At 51.8% G+C, this 15,123-nt stretch overlaps 1 protein-coding gene across 1 annotated transcript; it reads left to right on the forward strand.

Moving 5' to 3' along the window:
• The first annotated feature begins 377 nt into the window (after window positions 1-377).
• LOC139275622 (mucin-19-like) lies at window positions 378-2,612 on the forward strand. Its single transcript, XM_070892795.1, has one exon. It carries the CDS (start codon window positions 378-380, stop codon window positions 2,610-2,612), a length of 2,235 nt encoding a protein of 744 aa, XP_070748896.1.
• Window positions 2,613-15,123: the final 12,511 nt, after the last annotated feature.

Genomic DNA, 15,123 nt, shown 5'->3' on the forward strand with positions numbered 1-15,123 from the left:
GCCGATTTTGATCAAGGCTCCCCACCCCACCCAAGTTAGGCCCAAAGTGCCAGCGACGGTCGCCGAGGTAACGGATGGTACTTTGGGCGGGATATTTATGGCTGAGATCCCTCAAAGGTCGGCAGGTGGCAAATGGACGATGTATGCCGCCAATTTACAAAAATGTAGAAAACTATCGGAAGACCTTCAGGGGACTCCCATACAGGTAATTGTTGTGGAAAAACCAATAAAAATGTTTACTGATATTTTTTTCAACGATATTTTTTTCCAGCCAGTGGTCCGCCCCTGTTCTGCCGCCGAGTCCCACAGACTCCCGCCCGCAGGAATCTGGGAGCTCGGCGGGCGGGAGCTCAGTTACGCCACTCGGCCATCCGCTGATGTCAGTGGATGCTTCCCAGCGGCTCTCCCTCCCTCCCCCCCCCCTGCCCACTCCAGGCCACCCCGAAAGTGCCACTGGGCAGGTCTGCAGGAGGAAAGTCAGCGGCAGTGGGTGGCACTGGGCGGCACTGGGCGGCAGTGGACGGCACTGGGTGGCAGTGGGCATCACTGGATGGCAGCGGGAGGCAGCAGGCGGCACTGGGCGGCAGTGGGCTTCACTGGGCGGCACTGGGCAGCAGCGGGCGGCACTGGGCGGAACTGGGTTGCACTGGGTGACTGGGCGGCAGCGGGCAGCACTGGGCCTGCAGCCAGCGGCAGTGGGCGTCACTGGGCAACACTGGGCGGCACTGGGCAGCAGCGGGCGGCAGTGGGCGGCACTGGGCGGCAGTGGACGACACTGGGCGGGAGTGGGCGTCACTGGGCGGCAGTGGGCGTCACTGGACGACACTGGGTGGGAGTGGGTGGCAGTGGGCATCACTGGGCACCACTGGGCAGCAGTGGGCATCACTGGGCGGCAGTGGGCGTCACTGGGCAGCAGTGGGCATCACTGGGCAGCAGTGGGTGGCACTGGGCAGCAGCGGGCGGAACTGGGTTGCACTGGGTGGCACTGGGTGACTGGGCGGCAGCGGGCAGCACTGGGCCTGCAGCGGGTGTCACTGGGCAGCACTGGGCGGCAGTGGGCGGCAGCGGGCGGGAGTGGGCGTCACTTGGCGGCAGTGGACGACACTGGGCGGCACTGGGTGGCAGTGGGCACCACTGGGCGGCAGCGGGCAGCAGTGGGCATCACTGGGCGGCAGTGGACGGCAGCGGGTGGCACTGGGCGTCACTGGGCAGCAGTAGGCATCACTGGGCGGCAGTGGGCGGCAGCGGGCGTCACTGGGCGGCAGTGGACAGCAGCGAGCATCACTGGGCGGCAGTGGGCGGCAGCGGAAGGCAGTGGGCATCAGTGGGCGGCAGCGGATGTCACTGGGCGGCAGCGGGCAGCACGGCCTGCAGCGGGCGGCAGCGGGCGTCACTGGGCAGCACTGGGCGGCACTGGGCAGCAGCGGGTGGCACTGGGCGGCAGTGGGCGTCACTGGGCGGCAGTGGGCATCACTGGGCGGGAGTGGGCTTCACTGGGCGGCAGTGGGAGTCACTGGGTGGCAGTGGGCGTCACTGGGCGGCAGCGGGCGGCACTGGGCGACAGTGGGTGGCACTGGGCAGCAGCGGGCGGAACTGGGTTGCACTGGGTGACTGGGCGGCACTGGGCGGCAGCGGGCGTCACTGGGCGGCAGTGGGCGTCACTGGGCGGCAGTGGACGACACTGGGCGGGAGTGGGCGGCACTGGGTGGCAGTGGGCATCACTGGGCACCACTGGGCGGCAGTGGGCAGCAGTGGGCATCACTGGGCGGCAGTGGACGGCAGCGGGCGGCAGTGGGCGTCACTGGGTGGCAGCGGGCGGCAGTGGGCGTCACTGGGCAGCAGTGGGCATCACTGGGCGGCAGCGGGCGGCAGTGGGCATCACTGGGCGGCAGTGGACAGCAGCGAGCATCACTGGGCGGCAGTGGGCGTCAGTGGACGGCAGCAGATGGCACTGGGTGGCAGCGGGCGTCACTGGGCGGCAGCGGGCGGCACTGGGCGGCACTGGGCATCACTGGGCGGCAGCGGGCAGCAGCGGACGGCACTGGGTGACAGCGGGTATCACTGGGCGGCAGCGGACGGCACTGGGTGGCAGCGGGCGGTACTGGAAGGCAGCGGGCTTCATTGGGCGGCAGTGGGCTTCATTGGGCGGCAGCGGGCGGCACTGGGTGGCAGCGGGCGGCACTGGGCGGCAGCAGGCGGCTCTGGGCGGCTGCGGGCGTCACTGGGCGGCAGCGGATGGCACTGGGTGGCAGCGGGCTTCATTGGGCGGCAGTGGGCTTCATTGGGCGGCAGTGGGCTTCATTGGGCGGCAGTGGGCTTCATTGGGCGGCTGCGGGCGGCACTGGGCGGCAGCGGGCGGCACTGGGTGGCACTGGGCGGTTGCAGGCGGCACTGGGCGGCAGCGGGCGGCACTGGGCGGCACTGGGCGGCTGCAGGCGGCAGCGGGCGGCAGCGGGCGGCAGCGGGCGGCTGTGGGCGGCACTGGGCGGCACTGGGCGGCACTGGGCGGCAGCGGGCGGCACTGGGCGGCTGCAGGCGGCAGCGGGCGGCTGCGGGCGGCACTGGTCGGCTGCGGGCGGCACTGGGCGGCTGCGGGCGGCACGGGGCGGTGAAGTGATGAATTTCAGCCCCTTTTTGTTTTTGGAAAGATTTGTGTGCACCTTTGGAAGTGGCTTGTTGTGAATGGTCAGACAAAACAGTATCCCCTCAGTGGTGGAAAGTGTGAAAGGAAGGGGTTGGACATTGCAGGGATGCTTTATGGAGCTGGTGTGGGGTGGTGCCAACCTGACGCATCATGTGGCAGCCAGGGTGTACAGTGTCAAGTGAAGTAAATGTGGCCGTGGTGAGGCCATCACTGGCCTCCTGGGCAGCAATGTGGTCAGGTACTGATGCCCTGTGTACTGTGCAGCATCAGGTGATTGCGGAGGTTGGTGGTGATGCTGGTGTGTTTAGTGATGTTGGTGTTGGGGCTGATCGTGGTAGGATTCTGAGGACCAAGGTGAGATTTTTTCAAGGGCTCCGATGCTGCTGGAATAGATGGCAGGTGAGGTTGAGATGACAGAAGCGATCTGTCAATGGTGAGAGAGGTTCCTCCAAGGAGGTGACAGTGAATAGAGAGTTCACTGCAAACAGCTCAAAGTATCTTCCAAATCCTGAAAGCTTCAGCTTCTGACACTGGAAAGTGAACAGCTGTGAAATGGTAGCCACTTCTGCAGCTGTCAGTGAGTCAAAGTAATGGAGAGTCACTGAAACCCGATACACTTACCTGGCGTGTTCACCGAGGGACAGCAAACCTGTCAAAAAATTGGTAAATTGTAAGTGCCTGCCTTTAATCCTCTTAAATAGCACTAAACTACCTGCTAATACCTTAATGAAGCGGCCCGCCACTTGGCGAGCCGCACGCACATCTGACAAGAGGAACTGACATGGAGGCGGGGCCAGAGCGGGATCCCCACCCACTGTCAATCAGGGCCTCCAAACCCACACTCGCAGGTCTGGGAAGATCCCGGCCAGAGTGTGGAAGTTATGATGAACCTGCATAAACACTGGTTCAGCCCCAACTGGAGTATTGTGTCCAATTCTGGGCACTGCACTTTAGGAAGGATGTGAAGGCCTTAGAGAGGGAGCAGAAAGGATTTCCAAGAATGGTTCCAGGGATGAGGGACTTCAGTGACGTGGATAGACTGGAGAAGCTGGGGTTGTTCTCCTTGGAGCAGAGAAGGTTGAGAGGAGATTTGATCGAGGTGTTCAAAATCATGAGGGGTCTGGACAGAGTAGATCGAGAGAAACTGTTTCCATTGGTGAAGGGTCGAGAACCAGAGGACACAGATTTAAGGTGATTGGCGAAAGAACCAAAGGAGACAAAAACCCCCCACTATTTTACGCAGCAAGTGGTTAGGATCTGGAATGCACTGCCTGAAGGGTGGTGGAGGCAGACTCAATTTTATCTTTCAAAAGGCATTAGATAAGCAGCTGAAGGGGAAAAAAATGGCAGGGCTATGGGGAAAGGGCGAGGGAGTTGGATTGGCTGAGAGTCAGCACGGGTTTGATGGGCTGAATGGCCTTCTGTGCTGTCAGCATATCATCATCATAGGCAGTCCCTCGAGTCGAGGATGACTTGCTTCCACGCCAAAAAGTTCACAGGTGTTTCAATGAAGGACCTAATATTCCAGATCCCAAACTACATATTGAAGGGTGGAAGATGCCTGTGTGTGGATTTTTTTAATGTGTGGTGGCCTTGGCAACCCAGCCACCACACGGGCTTGACAGAGCTAGGTCTTGGTCCAGTGGCAAGGGTTAACCAAGATGACTGGAGACCAGCTCTGCTGCACGGACCCAGTGCACACATATCGCAGTGTGGGCTGGCTCATGCTGCCCCTGGGCCCTCGCCTCTACTGGGCCCCGATCACATCCTTCCACGATCTCTCACCGCTCCTTCGCCCCGACCTCGCTGCTCCTGCTGTAACCATTCTATCAATACACTCCTGTGAAGCGCCTTGGGACGTTTTACTACATTACTGCTGCTATATAAATACAATTTGCTGTTGTTGCCTGTAATGTACAGGTTCGCTGCTGAGCCTGGCACATGTCACCAGCCGCTGCTCATTGTTTAGCAAAATGCTCACACCTCACTTTAATTTTAAGAGCCGCAAAAATGGCCTTCTGTTTAATCGTGTTAAATATTGAGCAATACGAATCATTTACAGTAAGTACTAACAACCAATGGGAACTCAGTGCTTGCTGCATCATCAGTTTCCGGGGAAAATCTCTGTGTGTAGGTTCCCATCAGCTCCTTATTCAAACACTGACTGTACAAGATCAAACGGTAACATTGTATGCTGATCACATTTCAATCCAGCTCTTACACAATTATTGGCAACACAGAATAACATTTCACATAAACCACAAGTTATAATTTTATCAAATGGATTTAATTCCTGATCACTTTTGAATTCTTAATTTCCATTTCATTTGTTCCCAAGTTCATCGACAGATCAACAATGAATCAGCACTAACCCATCAAACACTCCCAGGGCAGGTACAGCACGGGGTTAGATACAGAGTAAAGCTCCCACTACACTGTCCCATCAAACACTCCCAGGGCAGGTACAGGGGGTTAGATGCAGAGTAAAGCTCCCTCGACACTGTCCCATCAAACACTCCCAGGGCAGGTACAGCACGGGTTAGATACAGAGTAAAGCTCCATCTACACTGTCCCATCAAACACTCCCAGGGCAATTACAGGGGATTAGATACAGGGTAAAGCTCCCTCTACACTGTCCCATCAAACACTCCCAGGGCAGGTAGAGGGGGTTAGATACAGAGTAAAGCTCCCTCTACACTGTCCCATCAAACACTCCCAGGGCATGTACAGCACGGATTAGATACAGAGTAAAGCTCTCTCTGCACTGTCCCATCAAACACTCCCAGGGCAGGTACAGGGGGTTAGATACAGAGTAAAGCTCCCTCTACACTGTCCCATCAAACACTCCCAGGGCACGTACAGCACGGGTTAGATACAGAGTAAAGCTCTCTCTACATTGTCCCATCAAACACTCCCAGGGCAGGTACAGGGGGTTAGATACAGAGTAAAGCTCCCTCTACACTGTCCCATCAAACACTCCCAGGGCAGGTACAGCACGGGTTAGATACAGAGTAAAGCTCTCTCTACACTGTCCCATCAAACACTCCCAGGGCAGGTACAGCATGGGTTTGATACAGAGTAAAGCTCCCACTACACTGTCCCATCAAACACTCCCAGGGCAGGTACAGGGGGTTAGATACAGAATAAAGCTCCCTCTACACTATCCCATCAAACACTTCCAGGGCAGGTATAGGTGTCATGTATCTTACATTATTATATATAACTGTGTCCTAACATGCTATACATGACTGTAATAAGATATGACCTGTAACCACCAGCATAGCTTACCACCAGGGGTGCACTTGCAAGAGACAGGTATATAAGGACAGGTCTCAGGCAAGTGCAGCATTCCAGAGCTGTGAAATAAAGGTGCAGGTCCAGAGTGACCTTGACTTCACTACATGCCTCGTGTGAATCTGTACTGACGGGACAGGACTTTACAACAGGGGGTTAGATACAGAGTAAAGCTCCCTCTACACTTCCCATCAAACACTCCCAGGGCAGGTACAGCACGGGTTAGATACAGAGTTGGATTGCTGGGGTTCAGGGGTCAGTTTGCTGGGGTTCAGGGGTCAGTTTGCTGCTCAGGTTAATTTTTTTCATTTTCATTCATGGGCTGTGGGTTTCACAAGGCCGTCATTTATTGATGATCCCTAATTGCCCTTTGAGAAGGTGGTGGTGAGCTGCCTTATTGAACCGCTGCGGTCTGTGTGGTGAAGGTGCTCCCACAGTGCTGTTAGAGAGGGAGTTCCAGGATTTTGACCGAGCGACGATGATGAACGGCCGATATATTTCCAAGTCAGGATGGTGTGTGACTCGGAGGGGAACATGGAGGTGATGGTGTTCCCATGTGCCTGCTGCCCTTGTCCCTCTAGGCGGTAGAGGTGCTGCTGAAGAAGCCTTGGTGAGTTGCTGCAGTGCATCTTGTAGATGGTGCACACTGCAGCCACAGTGTGCCGGTGGTGGAGGGAGTGAGTGTTGAAGGTTGGGGATGGGCTGCCGATCAAGCGGGCTGCTTTGTCCTGGATGATGTTGATCTTGAGTGTTGTTGGAGCTGCCCTCATCCAGGCAAGTGGAGAGTATTCCATCACACTCCTGACTTGTGCCTTGTATATGGTGGAAAGGCTTTGGAGAACATTTTTTTATTCGTTCCTAAGATATGTGCTTTATTGGCAAGACCAGCAATTATTGCCCATCCCGAATTGTCCTCGAGAAGGTGGTGAGCCATCTTCTTGAACCGCTGCAGTCCCGTGTGGTGAAGGTGCTCCCAGGAGGTAAGACACTCACTGCAGAATGCCTAGCCCCATACCTGCTCTCATAGCCACAGTATTTATGTGGCTGGTGCAGTTAAGTTTATGATCAATGGTGTTGCCTGGATTTTGATGGTGGGAAATTTGGCAATGGTAATGTCATTGAATGTCAAGGAGAGATGGGTAGATTCTCTCTTGTTGGAGATGGTCATTGCCTGGCACCTGTGTGGTGCGAATGTTACTTGCCTCCAACCAGCCCAAACCTGAATGTTGTCCAGGTCTTGCTGCATGCGGCACAGGCTGCTCCATTATCTGGAGAACCATAGAAAATGACAGCACAGAAGGAAGACATTTCGGCCCATCGTGTCTGCGCCGGCTGACCAAGAGCTACCCAGCCTAATCCCACTTTCCAGCTCTTAGTCCGTAGCCCTGTAGGTTAAGGCACTTCAGGTGCACATCCAAGTACTTTTTAAATGTGATGAGGGTTTCTGCCTCTACCACCCTTTCAGGCAGTGAGTTCCAGACACCCACCACCCTCTGGGTGAAGAAATTTCCCCTGTAAGGGGGCGGGGGTGGTGTTATAGTCTCTATGAGGAGGTCAGGTTCCCTTCTGACTAACATGAGCAGTTTCGAATCGCTCCCCCTCCCTTGGGTTCTGCACTCTGCATTTATTTGGGGGGTGTGACAAAAGTGCAAAGGACGCTGGTTTGATGCAAAGAACTTTGGTTTTATTACAGTCAAAGTAATACAGGCTTATTACTCTAGTAAGAAAATACACGACCAAACTTACAATCACTCTAACAAAGAACAATACAAAGAAAGGTACAAGGTCAAACTGATAATCACTCGAATAAAGTATCATACACTACACATTCAAAGGGGGTTGCAGTAAAATTATACCTCCCACCTCCCAATACCTAATTCTAGCTAGGTTAGACTCCAGGGCAGGCAGGGACTTATGCTTATCAATCCTTTTGATAGTTAATGGTAGATGGTGATGTTCTTCCTTCCTTCAGGACTTCAAGACTTCGAGGCTGGAGAAGTTAGTTTTACAACTGTCACGTTGGTTTCTCTCCTTGTCTTGATCAAGTAATGGCAGCCTTGTAGCTACAGAGCAATCACCTCTCTCTCTCTTGAAAACAGGGGCCAGTTATACAATTTCAGTGTTCTAATCTTAGCGCCAAATCTCTTCAAAATCCTTTGTATAATTTTGGCGGGCTTGGTAATATTTTGTTAGGCTCGTTAAAAGTTGATATGTCTTTGGTGGGTCGATGTTCGAAAACAGTTTCCTGATGGAAATATTAGTTTGGTAATTGCAATGTCCTTTTTGTGTTTAGTCTTTCGCATACAAGCTGGATTGGGCCTCTTTGTGATGTATATGCTGAAATGGTTGTCCAGACCCATGTTAATGGGGAGCTACCTCTGGGTGATGTTAATATCTCTTGTGGAGAAGGATTTTCAAATACTTATTCTTCCAGACAGGTTACCTCAGTCCTCACACCCAGGTAGCTTTACTTAATTAGACTGTCTCTTGCTAGCTCCGTAGGTCTGCCCACAGTCTTGAGTTTGTCTTTTAAAATCCAAAATTCTATTAAAATTCGTAGTTTCTTCCATAAGCACTTTGGCGTTCCAAACTTTTCGGTAGATAGTCCCAAATTAAATTTCCTTTTGAATGAGTCCAAACACAGGGGGGTTCTGGTGAATTTTGCTCTCTGCAGTCCCCCCTGTTTACACTCCTTGAGTGTCAATCAAGGTAAGCAAAATTCCTGCTCCCGAGAGTCAACCTTCCCTAGCTAAACATTACCCTGCATCCCCCGTTGAAATGCAATGCAATATACAGGCGAATACAGTCGTTACAATTCGGTTATAGCACAGAGGGGGTATGATGTCCCTCTTTTACCCAGTTTTCACAGTAAAATGACGGTATACAGTCATACACAACTTCAAGTAAAGTAAAATAAAAACACATAGTAACACATTCTCAAATCGCATAAAGGTCCATAGTCAAACACGTTTTTTGTTCAGTAAAATAAGGGTACATAGTCAAAACATTTAAGTAACACTCTTACAACACTCGATATTCTGCGATTTACAGCAGGTAAAATCAAACACAAATTAAACATGGTAGTATGGTGTCACCCCTCCCTGCGCGATTCCCAAGTTCGGCCAAGGAGCATATAACACCCTTTGGTGCCTGTCCTGACTGCCTCTACATTTGACTTGGCAAGTGAGACACCATAAGTAAAGTATAATCGCGAGTTGACAAATAACTAAAGTGTGGGAAGCGATTCGGATCCAGACTGGGACCTCTATATTTCTGAAAAGGTCCCACCAAGGCAGAATGGTGATCGCGAGAATCTTTTTCCCTATCTCAATGGTTTTCTGTTCTCGAGTATAGAAGTGTTTTTGTGAGATAATTATGGTTTTCGCAGAGCAGTAAGATGTTCGGGTAGAGGGGGAATTGCATCGCTAAAATGTACAACATAATCCTGCAGGTTTGTAATGTTTTCCTTCACAGTGAGGTGGACAGTGGAGGGTTCAGGAATGGGGACAATCCGTTCCTGGGCCACTTGAACTGATGCCTCAGGTTTGAAGCAAAAACTGCTGTCACTCACCGGACACCAGAAGTGTCCATGTGGGTAGTGGGGTGCACTGGTGGTGACACAATATGTCCCAGTCCCTATGTATGCTACCTGTGGAGGGACATGGTCTTATGCCATTAATAGGCTGTGCGCCAGCAGCTTTAAACCCACACTGTGACTTTGAATGGGCACTCAAGTACTGGGGGCACAGTATTACGTGTGCACCCCGGCTCCGGCACCCGGAGAGGTCAGTACTCGTTACAGCGTGCTCCCACTTTATGACATAGGGTGGGACCGCTGTGAAACAAATGTGTGCACCTCCCTGAATAATTCCAATGTTCTCCACCCGGTATACCGGCGCGGGTCGGGCTGTCCCACCCATGACCAGCATCCTTAATACTATTCCCATAATAGTATGGTTAGATTTCCCACAGTCTACTGGGACAGGATAGGCTTCAGAGGCTAGGCGGAGCGAGCACGGGCTTAGTGAATTGCTGTACGGGTGGAGGGCTGCGAGGTGCTTGTTCCTGATCCAAGAGGGGACTAAACCTTGTTTTAAATCCTCCAGGTTGTTGCGGCCCTCGCACAACAACCATGCCCCATACAATACGCACACCTCGTTCTGTGCAGCCTGGTCAGAAGCGTTTCTATCCTCCCGTATAAGTGCATTCACAGTCTGTGTATGTTTTTCCAGCTCAGCCACTATTTCTTTTAAATGGACAGTCATAGCCTGGTCCTCATGTAGTTCTGATCCTACTACGGTACTCTCCTGTTTCAGGATTTTTCTCAATTGGGTCTTTAAACTGTTTATCTGTTTAACTGTTTGCAGCTCTATGTCATCCAGGCTATTCATGACAGAGGATCCTGTATTGTAGGTCGTGAAAACGTCGTTTATGACCCCTTCTAGGTCTCCCCGAGCCCATGGTGTCCCTAGCGTTTAGGGTGTATAGGTCTGCTTTGTCTACATTTCCAAAGTCTAACTCATAAAATTTCTTGAACATGTCTAAGTAGGGCCTAGTATAGCAGCTCTGTTTCCTTCAGGCACCATGCAGGTAGGTGTACCTCGGTAAGGTTTAATATTACTGAAGCTACTGCATAATGTACCCCCTGGTACAACACTTTTTCGGTTGGTACCAATACTAATCCGTTCCTAGGTCCCTTAGAGGTAGTATGACACCTTTCTATTACTGTGCGTATTGACGGGGCTGTGGGCAGGGGTTTCTCAATGTGTGCTCTTAGTTCGGTGGCATTAATTGGGAGTGGGGAGTGTGGGACCGTGCACCTGTGTAGGCTAGAATACCCACCCCATCCCTTCCCCTTCACCTTGCCATTGCCTGGCGAAGGCGATCGATATGCCTGCGGGACAAATACTTTCTGATCCCCACATGCAAACATAAATTCCTTGTTCGGATTCCCACCATTTGTCCCAACACACTGTTACTCCTCCCCGTGTTCCCGTGATGGTGCGGTACGTATCATTACCGAGTCCTTCCCAGTCCGATTCCTGGTCCCATGCGTCCTTGCTGAGCTTTCTGAGCCACCACCATCTTCCCAGGGGAATGTTCCCTCTGCAAGTCAAACACACACATGCTTTCCCTCTGTAACACTGACTTGGGCAGCGATGATCCGTATCCGGGGGCATGGAAGTGAGGCCCCCCCATAGGTAAAACCTTTCTGGCTGGAGTAGCGGGTAGAATTAGATCCCAGCCACCCTGGCCATCTTCCCTCGTGGGCGTAAACGGCGAGTTCTTCCACGTCTCGGGGTGCCACCCCCGGCGGTTACGATCGGTGCTCTCCCTCCTGAACACCCATAAATGAGGGATTCTTCCACGTCTCCTCGGTCGCTACTGCTCATCCTTATCAAGGCGAGCAGGAACCGGATCCTTTCCATACTATTCCTTTTCCTATAGGGGCACATGAAACAGATTGTCTAGCCCTGAGAAAGCTCTCTGGCTTGACAAAGGTGAGCGAGTTCTAAATTGGGTTCATAGTCTTTAATTGACTTGCTGTCTTATTCAGTTCCTTGGGGACTGATTGCTTTTAACTTTTATCTCACGGCCGTTCTGCTTGTTATCACACCGGTGCTTCTTTAATAGCTAGACCGGTCGATACTTCTTACTCCCGGGTATTACCCGGCCTGTGCCTCTTTTAACAGCTGCACAGGTAGATTCTTTTCCTTATCCCAGTTAACTAATTCATATATACTTATCATTACACAGATAAATCTTACACTACTCTACCTTACTCACTAAACATCCTTAAATTCACATCACTATATATGTACATCTGCCACCCATCTCCGGGTGGCCAGGTTAATTCCTGCCTTCTCTCTTTCTTCTTCTCCCGCTGGGTGTCCAGCGAGGTAGGTGATAGGTCGGTCTGCACCGCCGGACCTGGAGTGTCCTGACCGGAGGTGGGTTTGAGTCCCACACTATCGGGGGAAGGTCCCCTCCGGTGCTACAGCACACCGCTCCTTTGGGGGTGGCTGCCTGGTTTGTTTCTTCCCCTGGGGGCTCTGCCTGGCTGAGGGCTACAGGCTGGGGACTTTCACTTGGTGGCTGGTCCACCACTATCTCTTCTGGGGGTCCCTTGTTTCCCGAGGCTACCGGCTGGGTGTCCCTGCTCGCAGGCTGGTCTCTGACCTTAGGTGCCCTTTTGTGGCTGGTCCCTCTCCCAGGGCTGAACCATTCAAATTGGAGCGCTGGTGACCACAGTGACTTTGGCCGTGGTGTGCGGGGAGTCCTTCTTAAGGCTCTGGCTGCTGGGGGCTGCGTCCGAGTCCCAAATGATTGGGGAGACAGCTCCTCCAGTAATACAGTCCAGTCTGTGGGTCTGCCACGTCCCCTGTGGGATCTCCACAGTCGGGGGTCGTCTTTAGTACGGTTTACAGGTTTTGGCTGTCCCTTACATTTAGTTGCTGTCCCTGGGTTGAAAAGTTTGCACTGATTTATGTGGAACCACTGTGTACGGCGGGGCAATTTTATGGCATTGACCATGGAGCTTGCCTTGTCGACAATGTGGTACGGTCCCATGTACAGTGCCTCAAAGACCCCTACTCTACCGTAGTTTCTCACCATAACCTGGTCCCATAACTCCCACTTGTGGTGTTTGCGGGTGTCGAAATCTCGACCTCCGAAAAGAATGACTCCGACACTTACAGCTCCGGTAGAAGTTTCTTTAATTTACTTGCTCGCAAGGGGTAGGTTACACTCAGTCAAGGGCTAAGTGAACACCTCCGAAATGGTTCAGTTTAACAAGATATTTATACAGTAAAACCAAAGTTATGGCCTCTCCCTGTGTATTGCTCTGTCTCACAGTCAGTGAATACAGATAAAGAGTTAATTACTATATCCTGGTCCTGACATGGTATCCAGATATTTCCTTTTGTCAGGGTTATCAGTTGGTCAGCCGGCCATTACTCCAAGAGTCATAGGTAATGGGCTATCACCTGTCTTGTATTGTGTCAGGATTGTTCCAATTTCCTGGTCAGTTTATCTGTTTGCATCAAATGGATGAGGTCTCGGAAAGAAGATAATGGCTAGAAGATAAGGGTGGGGTGACATGGAACTCCTGTATTGTAGACAATAGGAGAGCACCATGGGGGGGGGGGTTACTTGTCTCAGTATGACTTGTCTCCTAGCTGTCTGATGGCCATCAGCCATCTCAAACCAGGTTTAGCTGTTTATGCAAGCTGACTGCTAAAATGCAGAAAGTTCTGGAAGGGCCAGGACTCCATTTTGATCAAAAGGCACACAAATACCGTATGGTATCAGCTTAGATAAAAATACATTTCCACACGGGGTTCTAGCAGCAGTCGGTTGCTCCGATGCTGTTTTCCCATGTTGTTAGCAGCCTGCCAGTGAATCTGTTTAAGGTGTTCAAACAGATTCACTTCCCTAAGCTGACCTTCCGTGAGTCCCGGGGCTAACACATGGGTCGGGGTTTGCATGGCTCTGCCGGTCATGAGCTCGTACGGTGAGAACCCCGTGCTCTTTGACTGGCTGGCCCGGATCCCCATGAGGACTGGTGGTAGGACCTCTACTCACCCTTTGGGTGAGTCCCCTGTCTCTTTGCGCAGCCTTTCTCTGAAAAAAAAACATAGAAAATAGGTGCAGGAGTCGGCCATTCGGCCCTTCGAGCCTGCACCACCATTCAATGAGTTCATGACTGAACATGCAACTTCAGTACCCCATTCCTGCTTTCTCACCATACCCCTTGATCCCCCTAGTAGTAAGGACTACATCTAACTCCTTTTTGAATATATTTGGTGAATTGGCCTCAACAACTTTCTGTGGTAGAGAATTCCACAGGTTCACCACTCTCTGGGTGAAGAAGTTTCTCCTCATCTCGGTCCTAAATGGCTTACCCCTTATCCTTAGACTGTGACCCCTGGTTCTGGACTTCCCCAACATTGGAAACATTCTTCCTGCATCTAACTTGTCTAAACCCATCAGAATTTTAAACATTTCTATGAGATCCCCTCTCATTCTTCTGAACTCCAGTGAATACAAGCCCAGTTGATCCAGTCTTTCTTGATATGTCAGTCCCACCATCCGGGGAATCAGTCTGGTGAACCTTCGCTGCACTGCCTCAATAGCAAGAATGTCCTTCCTCAAGTTAGGAGACCAAAACTGTACACAATACTCCAGGTGTGGCCTCACCAAGGCCCTGTACAACTGTATTAACACCTCCCTGCCCCTGTACTCAAATCCCCTCGCTATGAAGGCCAACATGCCATTTGCTTTAACCGCCTGCTGTACCTGCATGCCAATCTTCAATGACTGATGTACCATGGCATCCAGGTCTCGTTGCACCTCCCCTTTTCCTAATCTGTCACCATTCAGATAATAGTCTGTCTCTCTGTTTTTACCACCAAAGTGGATAACCTCACATTTATCCACATTATACTTCATCTGCCATGCATTTGTCCACTCACCTAACCTATCCAAGTCACTCTGCAGCCTCATAGCATCCTCCTCGCAGCTCACACTGCCACCCAACTTAGTGTCATCCGCAAATTTGGAGATACTACATTTAATCCCCTCGTCTAAATCATTAATGTACAGTGTAAACAGCTGGGGCCCCAGCACAGAACCTTGCGGTACCCCACTAGTCACTGCCTGCCATTCTGAAAAGTACCCATTTACTCCTACTCTTTGCTTCCTGTCTGCCAACCAGTTCTCAATCCATGTCAGCACACCACCCCCAATCCCATGTGCTTTAACTTTGCACATTAATCTCTTGTGTGAGACCTTGTCCAAAGCCTTCTGAAAGTCCAAATACACCACCTCAACTGGTTCTCCCTTGTCCACTCTACTGGAAACATCCTCAAAAAATTCCAGAAGATTTGTCAAGCATGATTTCCCTTTCACAAATCCATGCTGACTTGGACCTATCATGTCACCTCTTTCCAAATGCTCAAACCTGCGGCACTGAAGACAGCAAACATCCTTTCTACCGCACACACACACATACACAGGGAAAGTTACACATGCACGTCCAATTGGGGTGGCCGACAGAGAAGAAGTGCCTACAATAACTATGATCATCATTCATCCCACAGAAAAATGACTCAGCTGTGGTTCAGTGGGTAGCACACTCACCTCTGAGTCGGAAGGTTGTGGGTTCAAGTCTGGAGACTCAAGCA

Source organism: Pristiophorus japonicus, chromosome 11 (assembly GCF_044704955.1).
Source record: "Pristiophorus japonicus isolate sPriJap1 chromosome 11, sPriJap1.hap1, whole genome shotgun sequence".
NCBI classification, from domain to species: domain Eukaryota; kingdom Metazoa; phylum Chordata; class Chondrichthyes; family Pristiophoridae; genus Pristiophorus; species Pristiophorus japonicus.